The sequence below is a fragment of the Rana temporaria genome, chromosome 11 (genome assembly GCF_905171775.1).
Source record: "Rana temporaria chromosome 11, aRanTem1.1, whole genome shotgun sequence".
NCBI classification, from domain to species: Eukaryota; Metazoa; Chordata; class Amphibia; order Anura; family Ranidae; genus Rana; species Rana temporaria.
The window spans coordinates 22257341-22277591 of NC_053499.1; the positions used below are offsets into that span (position 1 = coordinate 22257341).

General features: G+C 46.9%; 1 protein-coding gene across 1 annotated transcript; it reads right to left on the reverse strand.

Moving 5' to 3' along the window:
* Positions 1 to 1274: 1274 nt before the first annotated feature.
* On the reverse strand, positions 1275 to 19589 carry LOC120917441 (astacin-like metalloendopeptidase). Its single transcript, XM_040328732.1, has 5 exons — positions 19577 to 19589; positions 16449 to 16520; positions 5281 to 5415; positions 1781 to 1898; positions 1275 to 1485 (listed from the first exon to the last, which is right to left on the reverse strand). Exons 1-5 carry the CDS (start codon positions 19587 to 19589, stop codon positions 1299 to 1301), a joined length of 525 nt encoding a protein of 174 aa, XP_040184666.1. The 3' UTR covers positions 1275 to 1298.
* Positions 19590 to 20251: the final 662 nt, after the last annotated feature.

The window sequence follows — 20251 nt, forward strand, 5'->3', positions numbered from 1 at the left end:
ATACCATACTGGTGACCCCATAATAGGGATAAAACTTTTCCGCAAAAGGGAATTTAATAAGACATGCGGCCATTTACTAAAATTAGAAGAAAAGCGGTTTAACCTTAAACTGCATAGAGGGTTCTTTACTGTAAAAGCAGTTAGGATGTGGAATTCTCTTCCACAGGCAGTGGTTTCAGTGGGGAGCATCGGTAATTAAAAAAGAAAATGATTAAATAGGCACCTGAATGACCACAACATACAGGGATATACAATGTAAGTCTCTCACGCATGGAGTCACTCACATAGGTTGGACTTGTGTCTTTTTTCAGCCTCACCTACTATATAACATCAGCTGCTTCACTGTTCACTTGGAGGGTTGGCCTTGACTCTGATACTCATTTTTGCCAATGGCTGCCACAGAGGCCCTGATGAGAACCACACAGATGAGGTATATATATATATATAGTAGGAGGTCAGAGGGGTGAACATCCGGCTCAGACAGTCCAGTACAACAAAAATGGCTTTATTCAGCAAAACGTCAAAACAAACAGAAGAAACGACAGGCTTGTCTTGCAGTACAGGTGTACATATGCAAAAAGGTTCCGCCTCTGCACCCACAGGCTGGTGTGCACAGTACACCGCTCTAACCAGAGCAACAGTCTTTTATACAGTTTAGCTCACCCCAGCAATGGATCCTCTGACACAACATGCTGCGTTGTCTCTCTCTCCAAACACACAACTCCTCTCTGACACTTTCAGCCCGTCTGGCAATAAGCAGGTCTGAAGGGACATACCTGCCCTCTTCAATTAACCCCTTTTTACCCTGCCCCAGGCTGACTCTCCACAATATATATATATATAACATGACTGGGCACCAGTGCACAAAGCAAGGTCCATAAAGACATGGATGAGTGAGTTTGGGGTGGAGAAACTTGACTGGCCTGCACAGAATCCTGACTTCAACACGATAGAATACCTTTGGAATGAATTAGAGGGGAGACTGCTAGCCAGGCCTTCTCATCCAACATCAGTGCCTGACTTCACAAATGCGCTTCTGGAAGAATGGTCAAACATTCCCATAGACACACTCCTAAACCTTGTGGACAGCCTTCCCAGAAGAGTTGAAGCTGTTATAGCTGTAGAGGGTGGGCCAACTCAATATTGAACCCTACAGACTAAGACTGGAATGCCATTAAAGTTCATGTGTGTGTAAAGGGATGCTTTCCAATGCTTTTGGTATTATAGTGTATATTTCAAGTCTTCTGTCACAGGAGGTTTGACACATGAACACCATATCATAATATTATCTGATCAATTCACTTACCTTTTGAGATATACTGCCAGTTGATGGCCACATAATTGTCTCTGTCGGTTCTGATGTGTTCGTGATCGAAACCCAGTGAGTGCATAATTTCATGTTGGATTACACCATAGTTCATACAGGAGTCTTCCTCAATGCTCACCGTCTGTCTGCCATTCACCTTCCCAATAGAGGACCAGCAACTGCACATAAACAAATACAAAGAAAGTCCTTAAAACATGCATATGTGACAAAGGACGCTCTTTCTATTTAACGGTGGCTCTTGCCCAAAGACATTTTCTTAGGCACCAGCCCTCTAATTTGCAAGTCAGGGGCAAACATACTCACTGTCCAGTTAAACTAAGGTTATACAATAGGCCCCAAAGAACAATCCACACGATAGAGGATAGAGGAGAGTAAATCCCTTTTATGGACGATCGACCGGACTCTAGTGGAGACACTATGAAACAGAAAATGACTAACAATCTTGATACTTACCCTCCTTTATCTTCAAAACTGAGGTAATTGGGCTCTGTGGTCCTGTTTTGGAAGTGCACACAGGTCATTGTTGTAAACTCTAGCATGGCAGATGTAATAAAATCTCTACTTGTATCAGCTGTTGAAAAGAAAGCAGTTTAGGGGCCCATTCACAACTATTTATTTTATAATGCGCATTGTAATGCAAAGTAAGGCACATGCAGCATATAGCCATGACTATTGTATAACAGATGTACCTTACTGCTTAGACCACCCTATTTGCTCCAACTTCTTACCCATAACCTTATTAACGAGACCACACTGAAATTGGAGTAAAACATAGGCAGTAGCAGCCTTAATTATTAAACAAATACTTTTTCAATTTATCATCAACATAAACATCTGTTATTAAAACCCATCAGTCCATCCAAGCGTTGGTCTTTGCATGAACCTCAATTACCATCTGTGTAAATACTGCACCGTGGTACTTCTAAATATTATTATAGGTCTCTAGCGGACAGGCTGGCTCAGAGACAACCACTGACCGCAGTGCACCCGTTACCAAAACATTCCAGCTAAGCCTCCGTTATCTGAAATACCACCATCAGGACCCATACTACCGATAGGTCCTGAACTCTTCCTTCCGAGGTATCTTCCTTCACCCGCAAAGACCAACACCCGCCACAGCGCCCAAGGGAAAAACCTTACCATTGGATGCCCCTCCACACCCTCAGAGCTCTCTATGCCATCCTGCAGCCCCAATGCCCACATATCAATCCCCACGCATTTGTGCACTCCGTCGCCCCGAAGGTATCTCCAGGTATCCACCTCCAACTCCAAGTGCCTTATCACCAACCCCCCGTTCTTCACCACAAATCTACTCACATCCCCATTAATTTTCTTACGGGCCCTGTTGATACCCTCTATAGACCATATCAATCCCCACTGCATTTAGGTGCACTCTATCGCCCCAAAGGTATCTCCAGGTATCCACCTACAACTCCAAGTGCCTTATCACCAACCCCCTGTTATTCACCACAAATCCAAAGCCTTAGGGCGCACTTCCAAAAAACCCTTTACAGCTCCCACCGGACACAGCAGCGAGCCGGGCAAGGCGAAGACCTGCACCGTCTTGCCCACCTGATCCGTCTTGGAACGCCGCAACACCAATAATACCCCATCATCCTTGCATATTACCTTGCAGTCCCAAATCCCCCTTGCACTTTTTTGGAAGGGCTGACCAGCAAACTAATCCTAAAGGCCCCAAAGAATGCCAATGAGAACGCCACCCTAAATAATGAAACCTCATAAATCGAGAAACACAAACCCATTAACTGCGCCAAAATCCTTTCCAGGATATTAAACGACAACGGGCGTCTAGTGTCTATGTGCTGACTAGACCACCGATAGCCTTTGAGCGCCTGCCACACTCAAAAGTCCTTAGTAAAATCCGGGCAGCCCTGCAACTTAAACATAAACGATAAACCCGCCAGCTTTTTCCCCAATGAGGACCCTGACAACCCATTTTCCATGTTCCTGGGAATAAAATACAATACCATCAACCTCACTTCCCGCCCACAGGAGCCGACACCCAGAATCTGTCCAACTGAAAGCGAGACAACGCATCAGCTATGACGTTCTCCACACCCAGAAGATGCACAGCATAAACAAAAACATTCAGCTGAAGGAATCGCAACACCAAGTGTTGTAACAACCAAACTACCAGGGGAGATGACGCAGAGACTCTATTGATTACCTGCACCACCCCCAGGTTATCCCTGTGAAACTGCACCTTCAGATTTCTAAAGGATGAGCCCACAACTCCACCGCCAATACCACCAGAAACAACTCCAGTAGCACCAGATTTCTGAGGCCATGGCCCTGGACTCCACCTGCCCTGAAAGAAAGCTCCAAAACCTGTAAAATTGCTGACTGGGCCAGACATCCATAGCGCCCTCCCGGTAAACGATTCCAAGGAGTGCCACACTTGCAAATCCTCCCTGTGTGCCTTGCCCAAACGCACAAAGTGCTTGGGTGACTTGATCAAAGGCCTTCTTGCCGACAACCGCTGGCAAAATACTCTTCCCATGGGCAGTATATGACATGCAAAGTTGAGTTTACCTAACAGTGACTGTAACGCCCTCAACGGAACCTTGCGCAAGCCCAGCATACCTTTAATCTCAGCCTTGAGAGGTGCCAGTTTGTCCTCTGGCAAGCGGCATTCCATGGCACCAGAGTCCAGGACAATGCCCAGAAATGTGATGACCGTGCTTGGTCCCTCCGTCTTCTCAGGTGCCAAAGGGATGCCAAACATGCTCCAATGTAGACAGGAGCACCGCGCAGATCTTGGATGATGCCGGTCCCACACAAGTCGTCCAAATAATGGATGATGAAATTCACTCCCGACACATCCCTGACCACCCATTTCACGAATGGGCTGAACTGCTCGAACAGTGCACAGCCCATCGGAAGACATTGATTGACATAGAACTCACCATTCCACTGACAACCTAGCAACCAAAAGCTGTCTGGGTGAACCGGCAAAAGCCGAAAAGCCAATTCAACATCGGATTTCGCTATCAATATCCCAAGACCGTAGTGACAAACCCAGAACACCGCCGCATCAAATTAAGTATAACTCACCGTACATTCCTCCGGGTCAATGGCCGCTCATTGACTGATCCCCCTTTCGGGAATGAAAGGTGGTGTATTGGCCTAAATTTATTGGGCTCTTTCTTTGGCACGACCCCCAAAGGGGAAACCACCAAATCAATCAAAGGTGAGGATGGAAAAGGGCCGCCCATGCGACCTAACGCAACATCCTTACGCAGTTTCTCATAAACTACCTCTGTAAGTTGCATTGCCGAACGTAAATTACGGGACACTGGGGGAACCATCTCCAAAGCGCACTGATGTCTCTGTGATCGCCCTCTGCTGCCTGAACTGCTCATCATACCGTAGCAATGCTGTGCCCCCGTAGACTCTGTAAGCTTCCCCTACTGCATCCAGGTAGCAAAAGAGCGCCGAACAGTGTTCGGGGTTCTTTTCCCCGATCACGCTCACCATGATGGCGAATGCCTGCAACCTCCGCTTTTATTCATACTCCTTTTGGACTCCTCTGGCTTAACCCTTTCGAGATTGAATTTTTCTAGCATTGAGAACATCTCAACGTACCCACCCTTCCAGATTTTTTCCCGGACTTCCGGCTTCAGGTGAGTGGCAAGTGGCCCCTTAAAACACACATATACTTCACATTTGGCTGAATCAGCCAAACGGATGGCATCTTGCTTACTCGTGGATTCCACCGCAACCGCTCTACTCTGTACACTCTATGCTGTGCTCTGTATATGGACCAACCACCTTCACTTCCTGGGTGTGTAGTCACTCCATAGACACTGGACTCCAGTGAGGGCACAGGAAGAGACATCACCTTTCCCTCACATAATACATATTGATAAGGGCTAATGTTCTATAAGGTGATAAAAGATCTAATAGTTCAATGTATAGTGAAACCAACTTACTATAATTAGAAGAGATGACGTAGGGGACTATAGCGATTCCTTGATTTGATTTTCTCCACTGACAGGAGGCACATATCAATGCACTGCGTTGGTTCTTCAATCCGATGTCACTATTGCTAAGAAAAACAGGGGAACCTGAAAGGATAAACAAGAATTTATGTCTTACTTTTATCGTTTAGAGCAGAGGTCTCCAAACTGCGGCCTGAGGGCCAGATGTGGCCCTTTGCTAGCCTTTATCCGGCCCTTGGGGCACTATTCCTCCCACTGACACCAACAATGGGGCACTATGTTTTCCACTGATACCAATGATGGGATACTATTCTTCCTACTAATACCAATAATGGGGCACTTCTCCTCCTACTGACCACCAACCCTGAGGCCATATTTATTCTCACTGATGCTGGGCTTGGGACATTTTCTACCCCTGCTGGCCACAATCCGGCCCTCCCAAAGTCTGAAGGACAGTAAATTGACCCTTTGATTGAAAAGTTTGGAGACCCCTGGTTTAGAGGATAACTACAAACAGTTTTTTCGTATTCTGTGTTTCTAATAGGGATGGGCCGAATGGACCCCTGTTCGGTTCGCACCCGAACATTGGAACACCGAAAAAGTTCAGACCCGAATAACGAACCCCATTAAAGTCAATGGGACCCAAATGTCAAATATCAAAAGTGCCCATTTTGAAGGCTTAAATGCAAGTAATTGGGCATACAATGGTTATAGGGGTCCGGGTCCTGCCCTGGGGGACATGTATCAATTTTTTTTGTGAAAAAACTCATTTTTAAATGAGCAGTGATTTTTTGATTTTTAAAGTGAAAGCCTAAAAATGAAAAATCCCTTCCAATATAGTACCTGGGGGGTCCCCTTAGTCTAACTGTAAAGTGGCAGATCTGTACCATGTCTAGAATCTGCTGCAGCAATAATTTAATTTATAAAGCCTCCTGCAAGCTGCCTCTATTTTGCTCAGCAACAGCTGGGGAGCCAGTGTGATAAGGCCACAATGTAGTGCACTGGGAACAACATTAGAGATTCTTTTGGATACATTCTGGTGTCACATTGACTTTGGATAGAAGTAACGGGTGCGTTAAAATTGGTCTTTGGGCGTTATGGCGCCGTCCCACCGTAACTTTATAGAGATAATCTTGATGAAAGCAAGAATTTGCCTTGCTGTAAAAAATTTCAATGATATGCACTTGTCAAACAGGTGCTGAAAAATTGGTCTTTGGGTGTTAATTGTGCCCATGAAACCTATACCAAAAACATTTTTCTAGATGAAATGACTGAACACCCTCAAAGCTAGGCTGCCTCGAAGTCCTACAGAGATTCCACATCTCAAAAAGACTTAATCAGTGACATTGGCATCAGGGGCTTCATAGCTGGTAATCCAGGACTGATTCATTTTTATAAAAGTCAAACGGTCCACGGAGTCTGTGGACAGATGCGTTCTTTGATCAGTAACGAAACCTCCTGCAGCACTAAATGCCCATTCTGAAAGCACACTGGATGCAGGGCATCCGAACAACTCAATAGCATACTGGGCAAGTTCTGGCCAGTGGTCGATTCTCATGACTCAGTAAGCCAGTGGATCATAAGCTGGAAAGCTCTCCATCTCTGTTTTGGCCCAGAGGTAATTGTCCACCATGTGATGCAGATGCTGTGGATGGGATGTGGAAGCTGACAGCCCTGGGTGGCGAGGACTAAAAAAAATCCGAAATGCCTCACTTAGGCAGACGCCTTTTACAATGCTCCTTTCTTGACCAACGGAGGACTCAAAACAACGTTTTCCACCACACTGTAACCTACTAGCGTCAGAAAAAACATTCAATAAAATCCTCTTTAATGTGGTCTCAAGAGGAGGAGATGAGTTCAGAGACCTTCCCCTTATAAAGGTGGTCAAGGAGGGTTGCCAACCAGTAATCATCCTTCTCATCTATGCCACGTATTCTTGGGTCCTTTCTCATTCTTTGAAGCATGAGGTCACCCATGGGCCTCAAATTTGCAGAGGCTTGAGAAGCAGACTCCTCGGGGGCACTCAGGATGACAGCATCTGGAACTTCCTCCTCCCAGCCACATACTACTTCCAAGGGTCCTGGGGTTGAAAAGCCATCGCTTACAGATTGATAAGGTGGTAGGGGGCGCTAATGAGAATATAAATCACTAAGTCAGTGAAAGTGGTGGATATAACATAAATGGATATAACATTTATGTTATATCCACCACTTTCACTGACTTAGTGATTTATATTCTCACTAGCGCCCCCTACCACCTTATCATTCATTAAATAGGAGGTATACACCCCATTTTTAGGGGAGCAGCTCTAATTTAAATACACTCTTGTTTGTATATTTTTTTTCACCCACCTACGAGTTGGTCACAACACGACTCAATTTAATTTTTTTTTTTGGCGCGAAAATTTCCTTTTTACCAATTGCTTACAGATTGATGCATGTCTTCCTCTTCTTCAAAGCCTATGAAAGTGCCAGAATCCTCCTCCTCATCTTCCTCCCCTCTCTCCTTCTGTGCGTTCTGTGACATAGGAATGATAGTGTCTGGATAAAGTGGGCTTTGAGAGGAAAGGAAGTCCTCCTCTTCCTCCTGCTGGTTTGCCTCCAGTGCCATGTCCCTAATGCTACGCAGAGTCTGCTCCAGCAGGAACACAACAGGGATTGTGTCACTGATGCATGCACTGTCACTGCTCACCATCCTTGTGGCCTCCTCAAATGGTAACAATCAGGGGTGGACTGACCATGTGGGCACTCGGGCACTGCCCGAGGGCCCCATGCCACTAGGGGGCCCCATCAGGGTTGCCCGCCTCAGTAAAACCAGGGACAGTATGTAATAATCTGTTTTTTCTTTTTAAATCCCAAGATTATAGCTGCCCCACCTCTCCAGTACCTTTTCAGGTACGTGTATTCTGTATGTATGTATACTGTGTATGTATACTTTATGTGTGTGTGTATACTGTGTGGCCCCATAATCTATTGCCTGTGAGCCCCATAATCTCCTATTGCCCGGGGGCCCCATTAGTTGTTAGTCCGCCCCTGGTTACAATACAGTGCATGCATCCTAAATGATCAGCGTGGGGAAAAAAAGCTGAGGTGGCCTGAGTCTGTCGTTGTGCTGTACTAAAACAAGTACTCATTGATGGCCCTCTGCTGTATGTATAGCCGCTGCAGCATTTCCAAAGTTGAGTTCCACCTGGTGGGCATGTCACAAACCAGGCATGGCACATGTGTCAACTTTCCCTGACTAGGGGCGGACAGGAGGTTTGAGACATTATCGGACACCACCATTCCTGGCTCTAGCTGACATGGTGTGAACCACCTCTGGGCCTTTCCTTGCAGAGCTGCAAGAATCTCCGCTCTGGTGTGGTTCCTGTCCCCTAAACACACCAGCTGAAACCCTGCATGGCACCCTTTAGCCTGACTCTGGGAAAAGCCCTTTGAATGCTTAGGGGGTACCTGATGTTCATAGTACAATTTTGCAGAGGAGGGCATGGAGGTGGCAGAGAAGGAGGAGGAGGGGGTAGAGTTCACAGGTCTGGCATCATCACCACCAGCTGTATGGAGATGTGGGGGCACAACAAGCTACAGCACTGAGCCCTGTCATGCATCCTTTTGAGTTGCAAGCAGCGTTACCCAGTGTGCTTCGAACAAAATATATCGTCCCTGCCCATGCTTGCTGGACCACGTGTCAAAAGTAAGGTGTATTTTACGGCTGACTGCCTTGCCCAACAATGGCAGAACATTCCCTTCCACATGATGGTAGAGTGATGGAACGGCCTTACGTGAAAAGTAGTAGCGACTGGAAACCTGCCATTGTGGTACAGCACATTGTGCAAATTCACGAAAGGGGGCAGAATCCACCAGGCTGAAAGGCAGACGTTGGAGAGCCAACAGCTTTTACAAGCTTGCATTCAGGCGCTGAGCATGTGGGTGGCAGGGACTGTATTTTTTTTCCACTGCAGAAGATGAGGCAGAGAAATTTGCCGGCTACAGTCTACAGCTGGTGGTGTGCTGCTGGCAGATGAGCTGCTAGGACCTTGGACACCCTGTGCTATACCATCATTCCTGTCAGTGGAGGCTGCTGAAAGGTAATGACTGGGTATCGCAGGGGCAGACTGAAGTGGGTGAGGAGGAGGAGGAGGGACAGATTTGTGCCCCTTTTGTGTGGCTTTTAGATGCTCTTGCCAACGTTAAATGCCTTGTTAGGCATGTGGTACCCAAATGGTTGATGTTTTTGCCATGTTTGATGTGCCTGTGACACAGTTTGCAGATAGCAACAGTGCGATCTGCTGCAGATGTGCTGAAAAAGGCCCAGACAGCTGAGCTGTGGGGAGTGGGCCGGGACGTAACAGCTACAGAATGTGATGCAATAGGGTGGCTGCTTTCTACTCTTTCTTTATGTCGATTTTCTTTGGGTTATGCCACCTCACCTTCAGTTTCCTCCTCTGCTCTATCTGGCACCCAAGTCGCATCAGTGACCTCATCATCATCATCTCCATCTTCATCTTCTCCATATTCATCATTACCACTGGAGACAACTTAGCAATACGCTACAGCTTGGGGAACATGAATGCCAATTTGTCTACCAGTGATCCTCCCTCTCTCTGGGCTCATGTTCCTGTCAGCCTCAACCTCAGAACCAGTATCTGAATCCAGTAATGGCTGGGCGTCATCAAGGAGCAAGTGGCTGACGCTGTGGTCAAATAACTTTTATATTGATTACCCAACACCTGTTTTTTAACAGGGATTTTGACCACCACCCAGTGATCTAGTCACTATTGCAGCGCCACTATCCCACCACTTCATACATATATTGTTTTGGTAAGTGTCCATTTTGATGGGGGAAGGAATCACTGAACACTTGTGGTGTGGTGGAAGACTTTGAAGATCACAGGATCGCTCATCTATTATGAACTGTTTTGTTTTTCACGTTATTAAGTTTTCACGGGTTCAGTTAGTTTATACATCAATCAATTTGTATTTTTGTGTTAATCTCATATGTCACTCATATCTTTTTGATTTATTGTTCTATTTTTAGAGGAATACACACATACTGTATTCTTTCATGAATGAATGAATGAATGAAGAATTTATATAGCGCGACGCATGCAAACTAAATCGCCTCTGGGCGCTGGTTGTTCCTGTCTCCTTTGATATCAAAAGAGATGAGTTTTGATCTTTCTCCTGAAGGCTAGGTGGTTCTCCTCCAACCGAATGTTGGTTGGTAAAGCGTTCCATAGTCTGGGACCTTGCACCGCAAATCTTCTTTCTCCTTTGGACTTGTAATTGGCTTTCGGTATTTGGAGCAGGTTTTGATTGGTGGATCGCAGAATGCGATTGGAGTTGTGAGCCTTTATTTTGTCGCATAGATAATGGGGAGCATTCCCATGGATACATCTATGCATTAGACAGAGTGCTTTAAAGACAATTCTGTCTTTTATTGGCAACCAGTGTAGAGTTCTCAGTGAAGGTGAGATTGATTCACATGGTTTTTTCCCAGTCACAAGTCTGGCGGCCGTATTTTGAACGACTTGCAGACGAGCGATTTGGTACTTTGGGAGTCCGAGGTAGAGGGCGTTTGCATAATCCAATCTGGAGTTACAATAGCTCCCACCACGGCCGCTATGTCTTCTTTGGGAATAAAAGGAGTGAGTTTGCGTAGTAGGCGCAGCAGATGGTGAGATCCAGTGGCGGAACTACCGCCATAGCAACCCATGCGGGCGCTATGGGGCCCACAGCCGAGTGAGGATCAGGGGGGCCCGGTGAAGTGAAGAGAGAGGAGAGGAAGAGGCGAGCTGAGGGCCCCATGGCCACTAGGGGGCCCCATCAGGGTTGCCAGCATTGGTAAAAGCAGGGACAGTTTGTTGGAATCAGTGTTTTTTTACATATATCACTGAAATGGCCACTACCAACATCATTTTGATGTACAAATCTCGAGATTGTAGCTGCCCCGCCTCTTCACTGCCTTCTCAGCCAATGGGAGCACAGTGTACACGCCCCCTTCTCCAGCGCGGCTTTTTTGACATACTAGCAGGAGAAGATGCCGACTGCAGGAGAGATGAGAGGGAGGAGGGGACAGCCTGCAGTGTGAGGTGGATTGCTGCCTCATAAAAGGTAAGCTGGAAGAATTGTATTATCAGTGCTGCTTACCTATCCTGGTGAGGAGGGGGAGGGGGGAGGCTGTGTAGCAGCAGGGCTCCTCTTGCTGTTAGATCGTTTATCTGTGTGTGAGAAGTGCCATGCTTCTGGGAGAAGGATGTGCTGAACTTCTCCAATCTCTGCTACATCTCCCTACTCATCACCTGCCCACCAATACACAGGCACAGCCTCCTCTCCTGTATTACCACATGCTATGTCTGTGAGCTGTTGGGGCACTACAAGTACCAGCATGGCAGAAGGGGCAGGAGCAGTGAGTTCTATCAGGATGATTTTTGGAAAAAAAAGTGCTGGTGTGTGTATATATATATATAGATACATATTTATCTATATATACACACACCAGCACTTTTTTTTCCAAAAATCATCCTGATAGAACACACTGCTCCTGCCCCTTCTGCCATGCTGGTACTTGTAGTGCCCCAACAGCTCACAGACATAGCATGTGGTAATACAGGAAAGGAGGCTGTGCCTGTGTATTGGTGGGCAGGTGATGAGTAGGGAGATGTAGCAGAGATTGGAGAAGTGCAGCACATCCTTCTCCCAGAAGCATGGCACTTCTCACTATATATATATATATATATATATATATATATGCGGTCCATCCATTAAGGGCACCACCCCCTCTATGTAGAATGTATAGATTCATGCATTGCATGAATCTATCCATGGCCACCCCCAATTCAGGTGTCCATCCCCTTTTAGGACGCTGGGTGCCTAAATTGCGGGGGGGGGGGGGGGGGGTTTGAAGCATCTGATTAGAACCCTAGGCTCTAATAGGCTTCACATTAGGGTGGGCTTGGAGCGCAGAGCACTCAGAGCCCATCCAGGTGGGTTTAGAAAAGCAAATTAATGTTTGCTTTTCTAACAATGAACCGGCTCTCCGCCAATCAGGAAGTGCGGGTATGATACCCATCATGTGATTGGCTGAAAGGACAGGCGCTCCTATTGGACGCCTAGCAGGAGAAAAGAAGAGGTGCAGGGAGTAAGCAGCTCGCCGCTGCCCGTCCCACATCTCACCGCCGTCACCCACTGCCTGACCTGCCACCAAGATGGGGCAAGTGTTGGTCAGACAACAGGGGGGGGTGCTGAGGGTCACAGTGGCTGCATTTAATGGCACGGTGGCTGCATCTGTGCCCCATCAAATGCAGCCAACTGTGCCCCATGTGGGGGGGGGGGGCTGAGGGTCACAATGGCTGCATTTGATGGGGCACAGTTGGCGGCATTTGATGGGGCACAGTTGGCGGCATTTGATGGGGCACAGTTGGCGGCATTTGATGGGGCACAGTTGGCTGCATTTGATGGGGCACAGTGGCTGCATTGGATGGGGCACAGTTGGCTGCATTAGATGGGGCACAGTGGGCTGCATTAGATGGGGCACAGTGGGCTGCATTTGATGGGGCACAGTTGGCTGCATTTGATGGGGCACAGTTGGCTGCATTTGATGGGGCACAGTTGGCTGCATTTGATGGGGCACAGTTGGCTGCATTTGATGGGGCACAGTTGGCTGCATTTGATGGGGCACAGTGGCTGCATTAGATGGGGCACAGTTGGCTGCATTAGATGGGGCACAGTTGGCTGCATTAGATGGGGCACAGTGGGCTGCATTAGATGGGGCACAGTGGGCTGCATTTGATGGGACACAGTGGGCTGCATTTGATGGGACACAGTTGGCTGCATTTGATGGGGCACAGTTGGCTGCATTTGATGGGGCACAGTTGGCTGCATTTGATGGGGCACAGTTGGCTGCATTTGATGGGGCACAGTTGGCTGCATTTGATGGGGCACAGTTGGCTGCATTTGATGGAGCACAGTTGGCTGCATTTGATGGGGCACAGTTGGCTGCATTTGATGGGGCACAGTTGGCTGCATTTGATGGGGCACAGTGGGCTGCATTTGATGGGGCACAGTGGGCTGCATTTGATGGGGCACAGTGGGCTGCATTTGATGGGGCACAGTGGGCTGCATTTGATGGGGCACAGTGGGCTGCATTTGATGGGGCACAGTTGGCTGCATTTGATGGGGCACAGTTGGCTGCATTTGATGGGGCACAGTTGGCTGCATTTGATGGGGCACAGTTGGCTGCATTTGATGGGGCACAGTTGGCTGCATTTGATGGGGCACAGTGAGGCTGCAATTGTTTGCCCATGAGAGGTTTATGGTGAATTTAGTGGGTCACCAACTCTAAGCCACTCAGCATGTCACGGAGCTTGGTGCCTCTCCACATGGGTTTGCCCACATTCATGTTGCATAAAAAAAAAAGATGGTGGCCATCTCTAAGCCTGGGGGCCCCATAATCCCCTATTGCCCGGGGGCCCCATGAGTTGTCAGTCCGCCCCTGGCTGTCCGTATCAGCAGAGAGCGGGATTGCCCGCTGTAATAGCTTTCATTAGAACTTCCAGTGTTCCCGGGGCTCATGTCACATAGATCCACCTCTTGGTCCGGCACCTTTGATCGACAGAACGCCGGTCCAGTGTCGGACATGTGACATCATCAAAGGCGTTGGGCTAAGAGGTGGGGCTATGTGACGATGAGCCCCATGAAGTCGGGAAGTTCAAATGAAAGCTATTACAGCGGGCAATCCCGCTCTCTGCTGATCCGGCCGGCTTGCCTCTTCCTCTGCACAGGTGAGGCTGTATTGGGCACAGGCAATGCTGTATTGGGCACAGGTCACGCTATATGGGGCACAGGCAGTTCAGACTGTATTGGGCACAGGTCACGCTATATGGGGCACAGGTCACGCTGTATGGGGCACAGGTCACGCTGCATTGACACTAGGGCGGCTCTGGGGGGCCCCATACAACATTTTGCTATGGGGCCCTGTGATTTCTAGTTACGCCCCTGGTGAGATCCGCTGACTACTGACCCTATTTGTGCGTCCATTGTCATGTAGGAGTCAAACATGACCCCAAGACTTTTGACTTTGGCGCTAGGGGTCATGATTTTGCCCAGAATGGGCGGGGGTATCCATGTTGTTGCAGGTTGATTCATGCGCTTGGTGTGAAACAGGAGAAGTTCTGTTTTTGCTCCGTTGAGTTTAAGATAACTCTTTGTCATCCAGTCCTCTATCAAAGAGAGGCATGTCTCTAGATTGAGATGGTGATCTTTTTTGTTGCAAATACGGAAATACAGTTGCGTGTCGTCAGCATATGAGTGATAAAGCAGTTTTTGGCTGCTAATGATTTTAAAGAGGGGAAGATAGATGTTAAACAGCACCGGTGATAGAGGCGATCCTTGAGGGACTCCGTGCGATACCGTGCGTTTCTCAGAAGTGAAAGGTCCCAATTTCACTGTTTGTGATCGGTTTTCCAAAAAAGAGGAAAACCAAGATAAATCACCTTCTGCGGCTTTGGCTACGTCCGTTAGCCGAGTTAGTAATAGTTTGTGGTCTACCGTGTCAAAAGCCGCGCTTAGGTCCAGCAGAACCAGGAGACAAGATTCTACTTCGTCTGCGGCCTCGAGAACGTCGTCCCATATTTTGCGCTGCTAATATTGTTGACACCCTTTAGAGGGTGTAGTCACTATATTTATTTGTTCATAATATTCTACACTGACAACTGAAGCAAAATAGCACAGTTAGCACACTAACTAGCTAATAGCATTGAACAGAGCCCTGTTCTATCTCTCTCCACGCTGAAATCACACTGATAATGGCTGCAATTGAAAGAATACTTTTATACTGTGGGGCGGGAATGATCCGTGATTGGATAAAGTCATGATGACAGTGTCCAATCATGACTTTGACAGTGCTCTGTGCCCTGATTGGCTGAAGCTTTCACTGCTTCAGCCAATCAGGGCTTGCAATGCACTGTTCATCGCCGCAATGCATTGTGGTCGGTTCGGGGGGGCGAACAAACTGTCGAACGTCCCGAAAGTTTGGCTGTTTCCCGAACGACCGAACAACGAAAGTTTGGCCCGAACTTATGCTCGGCCCGAACCGTTCGTCCATCCCTAGTTTCTAATGTTCGGTATAAATCGGCAGCAACTGTGCATATAAACCTAATAATCAGCTTCCAGGTTATTTTTTGTCAAAGCTTAAATGAACAAGCCAAAATTAAAAGCTGATTAGTTTCTATGCAGAGCTGCACCAGATTTGGCACTTTACAGTTTTAGTAAATCAACCCCATTAAATTATTCCCATTATAAATACTGTAGGTAAATAGAAAATACTGAATGTGAAAAGTTCATATTTACCATTTGTAGCCAGTAGGTTGAGTTCTTTGCCAGCTTAATGCTTTGTGAAGGCTTTTTATGGTGCTATATGTTGCAATATGTATATATTTATGAGATACAAAACACACACATGTGTGGAAGCTGCCAAGGTAAGAGTAAGCAATTGGGGAAAGGGGGATTTTGCGTAGGATAATTTAGGGGTCTAGGGAGGGGGTGGGAATATTTAGGGCAAATTCCGGAATTTGAGCTTTTAGGGCTCTTTCACACTAGCGGACCGTTCGTCCGCTCATTACAAGTCCGTTAACGGACTTGTAATGAATCCCTATGGGATCGCGTCCGTTAGCGTCCGCGTCCGTCGGGATCCGCTTTTCCGAACAGAAGAAACCCTATTATTCTTCCGTTCGGCGGAACGGATCGGAAGCAGACGGACAGACGGTCCGTCTGCATCCGATCCCCCATAGGGGACAGCGAAGCAGAGACAGGGCGGTCCCTGCACTGTGTGCGGGGACCGCCCTATCCGCCGACAGCTCAGCGGGGATCCCCGCTGAGCTTTGGCGGACACACGGAGCGGACCCGGAAACGGTCCGCTCCGTGTGAAAGAGCCCTAAGGCAGATCTCAAAATTTCAAGTCCTGGGCTACTAGCTAGCCCTTAAAGCGGAGTTCCAGTCTGTATTAAAAAAAGCTCCCATCCAACCCCCCTCCCTGCCCACCCCCACCTCATCTAGTTCTTTACAGACTCCCGCTTTATGCCAGGTCCTGCTAAAAAAATGACAGGGGGCAGAGACTGGGAGGAGAATTGGCTCCTGTTCAACGCCGCTTGCTGGTGACATTACCTTCATTTGCTTGTGCTATTTGATCAGAAATGGTCCAGTCATCATCATCAAAGGTAGTTTTGTCAGCATCTGCTAAAGGAAGAAAAAAAAGAAGAAGAATCTTTCCTCAGGCCTCGTACACACGGCCGAGGAACTCGACGTGCCAAACACGTCGAGTTCCTCGGCAAGTTCAGCCCTGAAGCCGCCGAGGAGCTCGGCGGGCCGAGTTCTCCCATAGAACAACGAGAAAATAGAGAACATGTTCTCTATTTTCTCGACGAGTTCCTCGGTGGCTCCATCGGGCCGAAAGTGTACACACGACAGAGTTTCTCGGCAGAATCCGGCTCTGACCGAGTTTCTCGCTGAATTCTGCCGAGAAACTCTGTCGTGTGTACGAGGCCTAAGGATAACTTTTCTCTCATGTCTGTGGGTATATTTAATATATGAGGGCAAGCTTGTTCATCCTTATAACACACCAAACAAAACACGGACTAATACAATTTAACAGAAAGTGAGCCAAAGACAAGTTTATATAGCCGGTAAAATTCGGGGCTGTGAACCTGTGCCCAGAACATACATACTAAAGTATTCACAAGTTTTTTAAAACAAGCCCCCATTCAACTCTGTGGGCCAGATCCACAAAGAGCCGCCGTAACTTAAATATTCTGATTTAAGTTACACTGCCGCAAAATTTCTACCTAAGTGCCCGATCCACAAAGCACTTACCTAGAAATTTTCGGCTGTGTAACTTAAATCCGTCCGGCGCAAGGCGTTCCTATTTTCATGGGGCGAGTCACGACGTCATTTTCCCGACGTGCATAGCGCGGTTTTACGTTACGCCGAGTTTTGTGAATCGCGCCGGGTAAAAAAAGTTGCGTCGGGAAAAAAAAAAGATACGGCGGGAAAAAAAAACGAAAAAAAAAAAAAAAACAGCGTCGCGGGTAAGAAGGGTCTACTTTTACAAGGTGTAAACAGTTTACACTTTGTAAAAGCAGCCCTAATTTTACACATGCAACTTAATACTTACGGAGAAAAAACTAAGCGTAAAAGCTTTGTGGATCTCCATAAGTGCTAATTTGCATACCCGAAGTGGCATTTTGACTCGAAATGCCCCCAGCGGCAGCTGCGGTACTGCATCCTAAGATCCGGCAGTGTAAGTCCCTTACACATGTCGGATCTTCTGCCTAACTATGGAAAACTGATTCTGTGGATCAGTTCCAAAGATAGAAACAGGGATACGACGGCGTATCAGTAGATACGCCGGAGTATCCCATTACAGGATCTGGCCCTGTATCTATAAGCATTGAGGAGAAATACATTTTCAAAATTCAATACATAGGCATTGAAATGTTAGCTCTTTCTCTATTACAATTACAGGGAGTTCCAGTCTCAGCTGATAATAAATGGAGAAGGCAGCTGTCAATGAACCAGCACAGATTGGATGAAAGCACAGCTGCCTGTAATGTAACTAAGAGGGTGACCACATTCCTGCAGAAATTGGAGCTATTAGAGCCCTTTCACACTGGTGCGATTTTGCAGTGTTTTTGCGGTAAAAATAGCGCTATTAAAACGCACCAAAAATGCCCAAAAGCGCCCCTCTCCATTGAAATGAATTGAAAACGCTGTAAAAACGCGTTAAAATCTCGGTGTTTTACCGCTATTTTAACGCTTTAGGCGTTTTTGGTGTGAAAGGGCTCTTAAAGAAGGCCCAAGAGAGAGAAGAATCTGACAAGATCAACAGGTATTTATTAAACATTTACTCATATCAATATTTAAAAAAAGAACCTTACATCACTAAATATTTTTTTTATAAAAAGGGGACAATCTATATAATTTGCGTAAACATATATTTGCATAAACATATAGGGCCAGATTCTCGTAGATCGGCGTATTTTTGTGCGGGCGTAACGTATCCTATTTACGTTACGCCTCCGCAACTTAGACGGGCAAGTGCTGTATTCTCAAAGCACTCCGTAAGTTGCGGCGGCGTAGCGTAAATAGGCCGGCGTAAGCCCGCCTAATTCAAATTTGGAACAGGGGGGCGTGTTTTATGTAAATAACTTGTGACCTGACGTGATTGACGTTTTTCATCGGCATGCGCCGTCCGTGGAATATCCCAGTGTGCATTGCTCCAAAGTATGCCGCAAGGACGTATTGGCTTCGACGTGAACGTAAATGACGTCCAACCCCATTCATGGACGACTTACACAAACGACGTAAAATATTCAAAATTCGACGCGGGAACGACGTCCATACTTAACATTGGTACGCCGCATGTACGCCACCATATAGCAGGGGTAACTTTACCCTGGGAAAAGCCTACGGTAAACGGCGTATCTGTACTGCGTCGGCCGGGCGTACGTTCGTGAATTCGCATATCTATCTGATTTACATATTTCTAGCTGTAAATCAGCGTACACGCCCCTATCGGCCAGCGTAAATATGCAGTTAAGATCCGATAGCGTAAGAGACTTACGCCGGTCGGATCTAATACTAATCTATGTGTAACTGATTCTAAGAATCAGGCGCATAGATACGATGGCTCAGACTCAGAGATACGATGGCGTATCTGGAGATACGCCGTCATAGCTCCTTTGAGAATCTGGGCCCTACTTTAATCGACTGCCGACTATGTGCTGTAGATATACGGAGACAAGACGGCTCTCCTGCGCAGGATCATGTACCTTGAACGCGATCCTGCACTTCCGGATCCGCTAGGCCACTCCCACTGTGACTAGACACAGCGGGAGCTAATTGGTGGGTACGGCGGATTTGATGTCTGCCGGCAACCGCAGACATTTCAGTGCACAGGCAGAATGGCAGTGCACGCAAGGCAAGGCAAGTGTAAACAAGGCAGATCGCTGTTCTGTCACTACAGAAGACATGAATCCTGTGTCTTTGCTAAGCAGAGGCACCAATCCATGCCTTCTCTTTGTACAAGAACCTCCCCCACAATAGTAAAGAACTGGTCAGGCACACATTTAACCCTTTGATCACCCCTAATGATAACCCCTTCCCTACCAGTGTAATTAGTACAGTGACAGTGCATATTTTTTAGCACTGATCCCTGTAGTAGTGTCACTGGTCCCCAAAAAGTATCAAAAGTGTCAAAATGTCCGCTGCAATACTGCAGTCCCGCTATAACTTACTGATCGCCGCCATTACTAGTGGAAAAATACAATATCCCATAGTTTGTAGACGCTATAACTTTTGCGCAAACCAATTAATATACACTTGTTGGGATTTTTTTTTACCACAAATATGCAGCAGAATAGTTATTGGCCTAAATTGATGAAGAAATTCGATTTTTTTACATTTGTTTATTGGATGTGTTTTATAGCAGAAAGTACATTTTTTTTTTTAATTGTTGGTCGTTCTTTGTTTATAACGCAAGAAATTAGGTGATCAAATCCCACCAAAATAAAGCTTTATTTATGGGGGGGGGGGGGGACATACATTTTGTTTAGTTACAGCATTGCATGACCGTGCAATTGTCAGTTAAAGTAATGCAGTGCTGTATTGCAAAAAATGGCCTGGTCATGAAGGGGGATAAACCTTCCCGAAGCTGAAGTGGTTAAGTATGATGCCAATGCCTTACTTGCTTTCTTTTTTGGGGAGGGGGGGGGGGTTGGAGACAGGACTAATAGGGGCAAAACATACATTCCTAAACCCAGTACCATAGCTCTGTAAGTGCAAACCCAACACTGCCCTACTCAAGTAAAACTTTTAATACATTTTCTGTACTATTATTATTATTTTTATTTTTACTTCCAGAAGGGCCAGATTCACAGAAAAAGTACGCCGGAGTATCTGCTGATACTCCG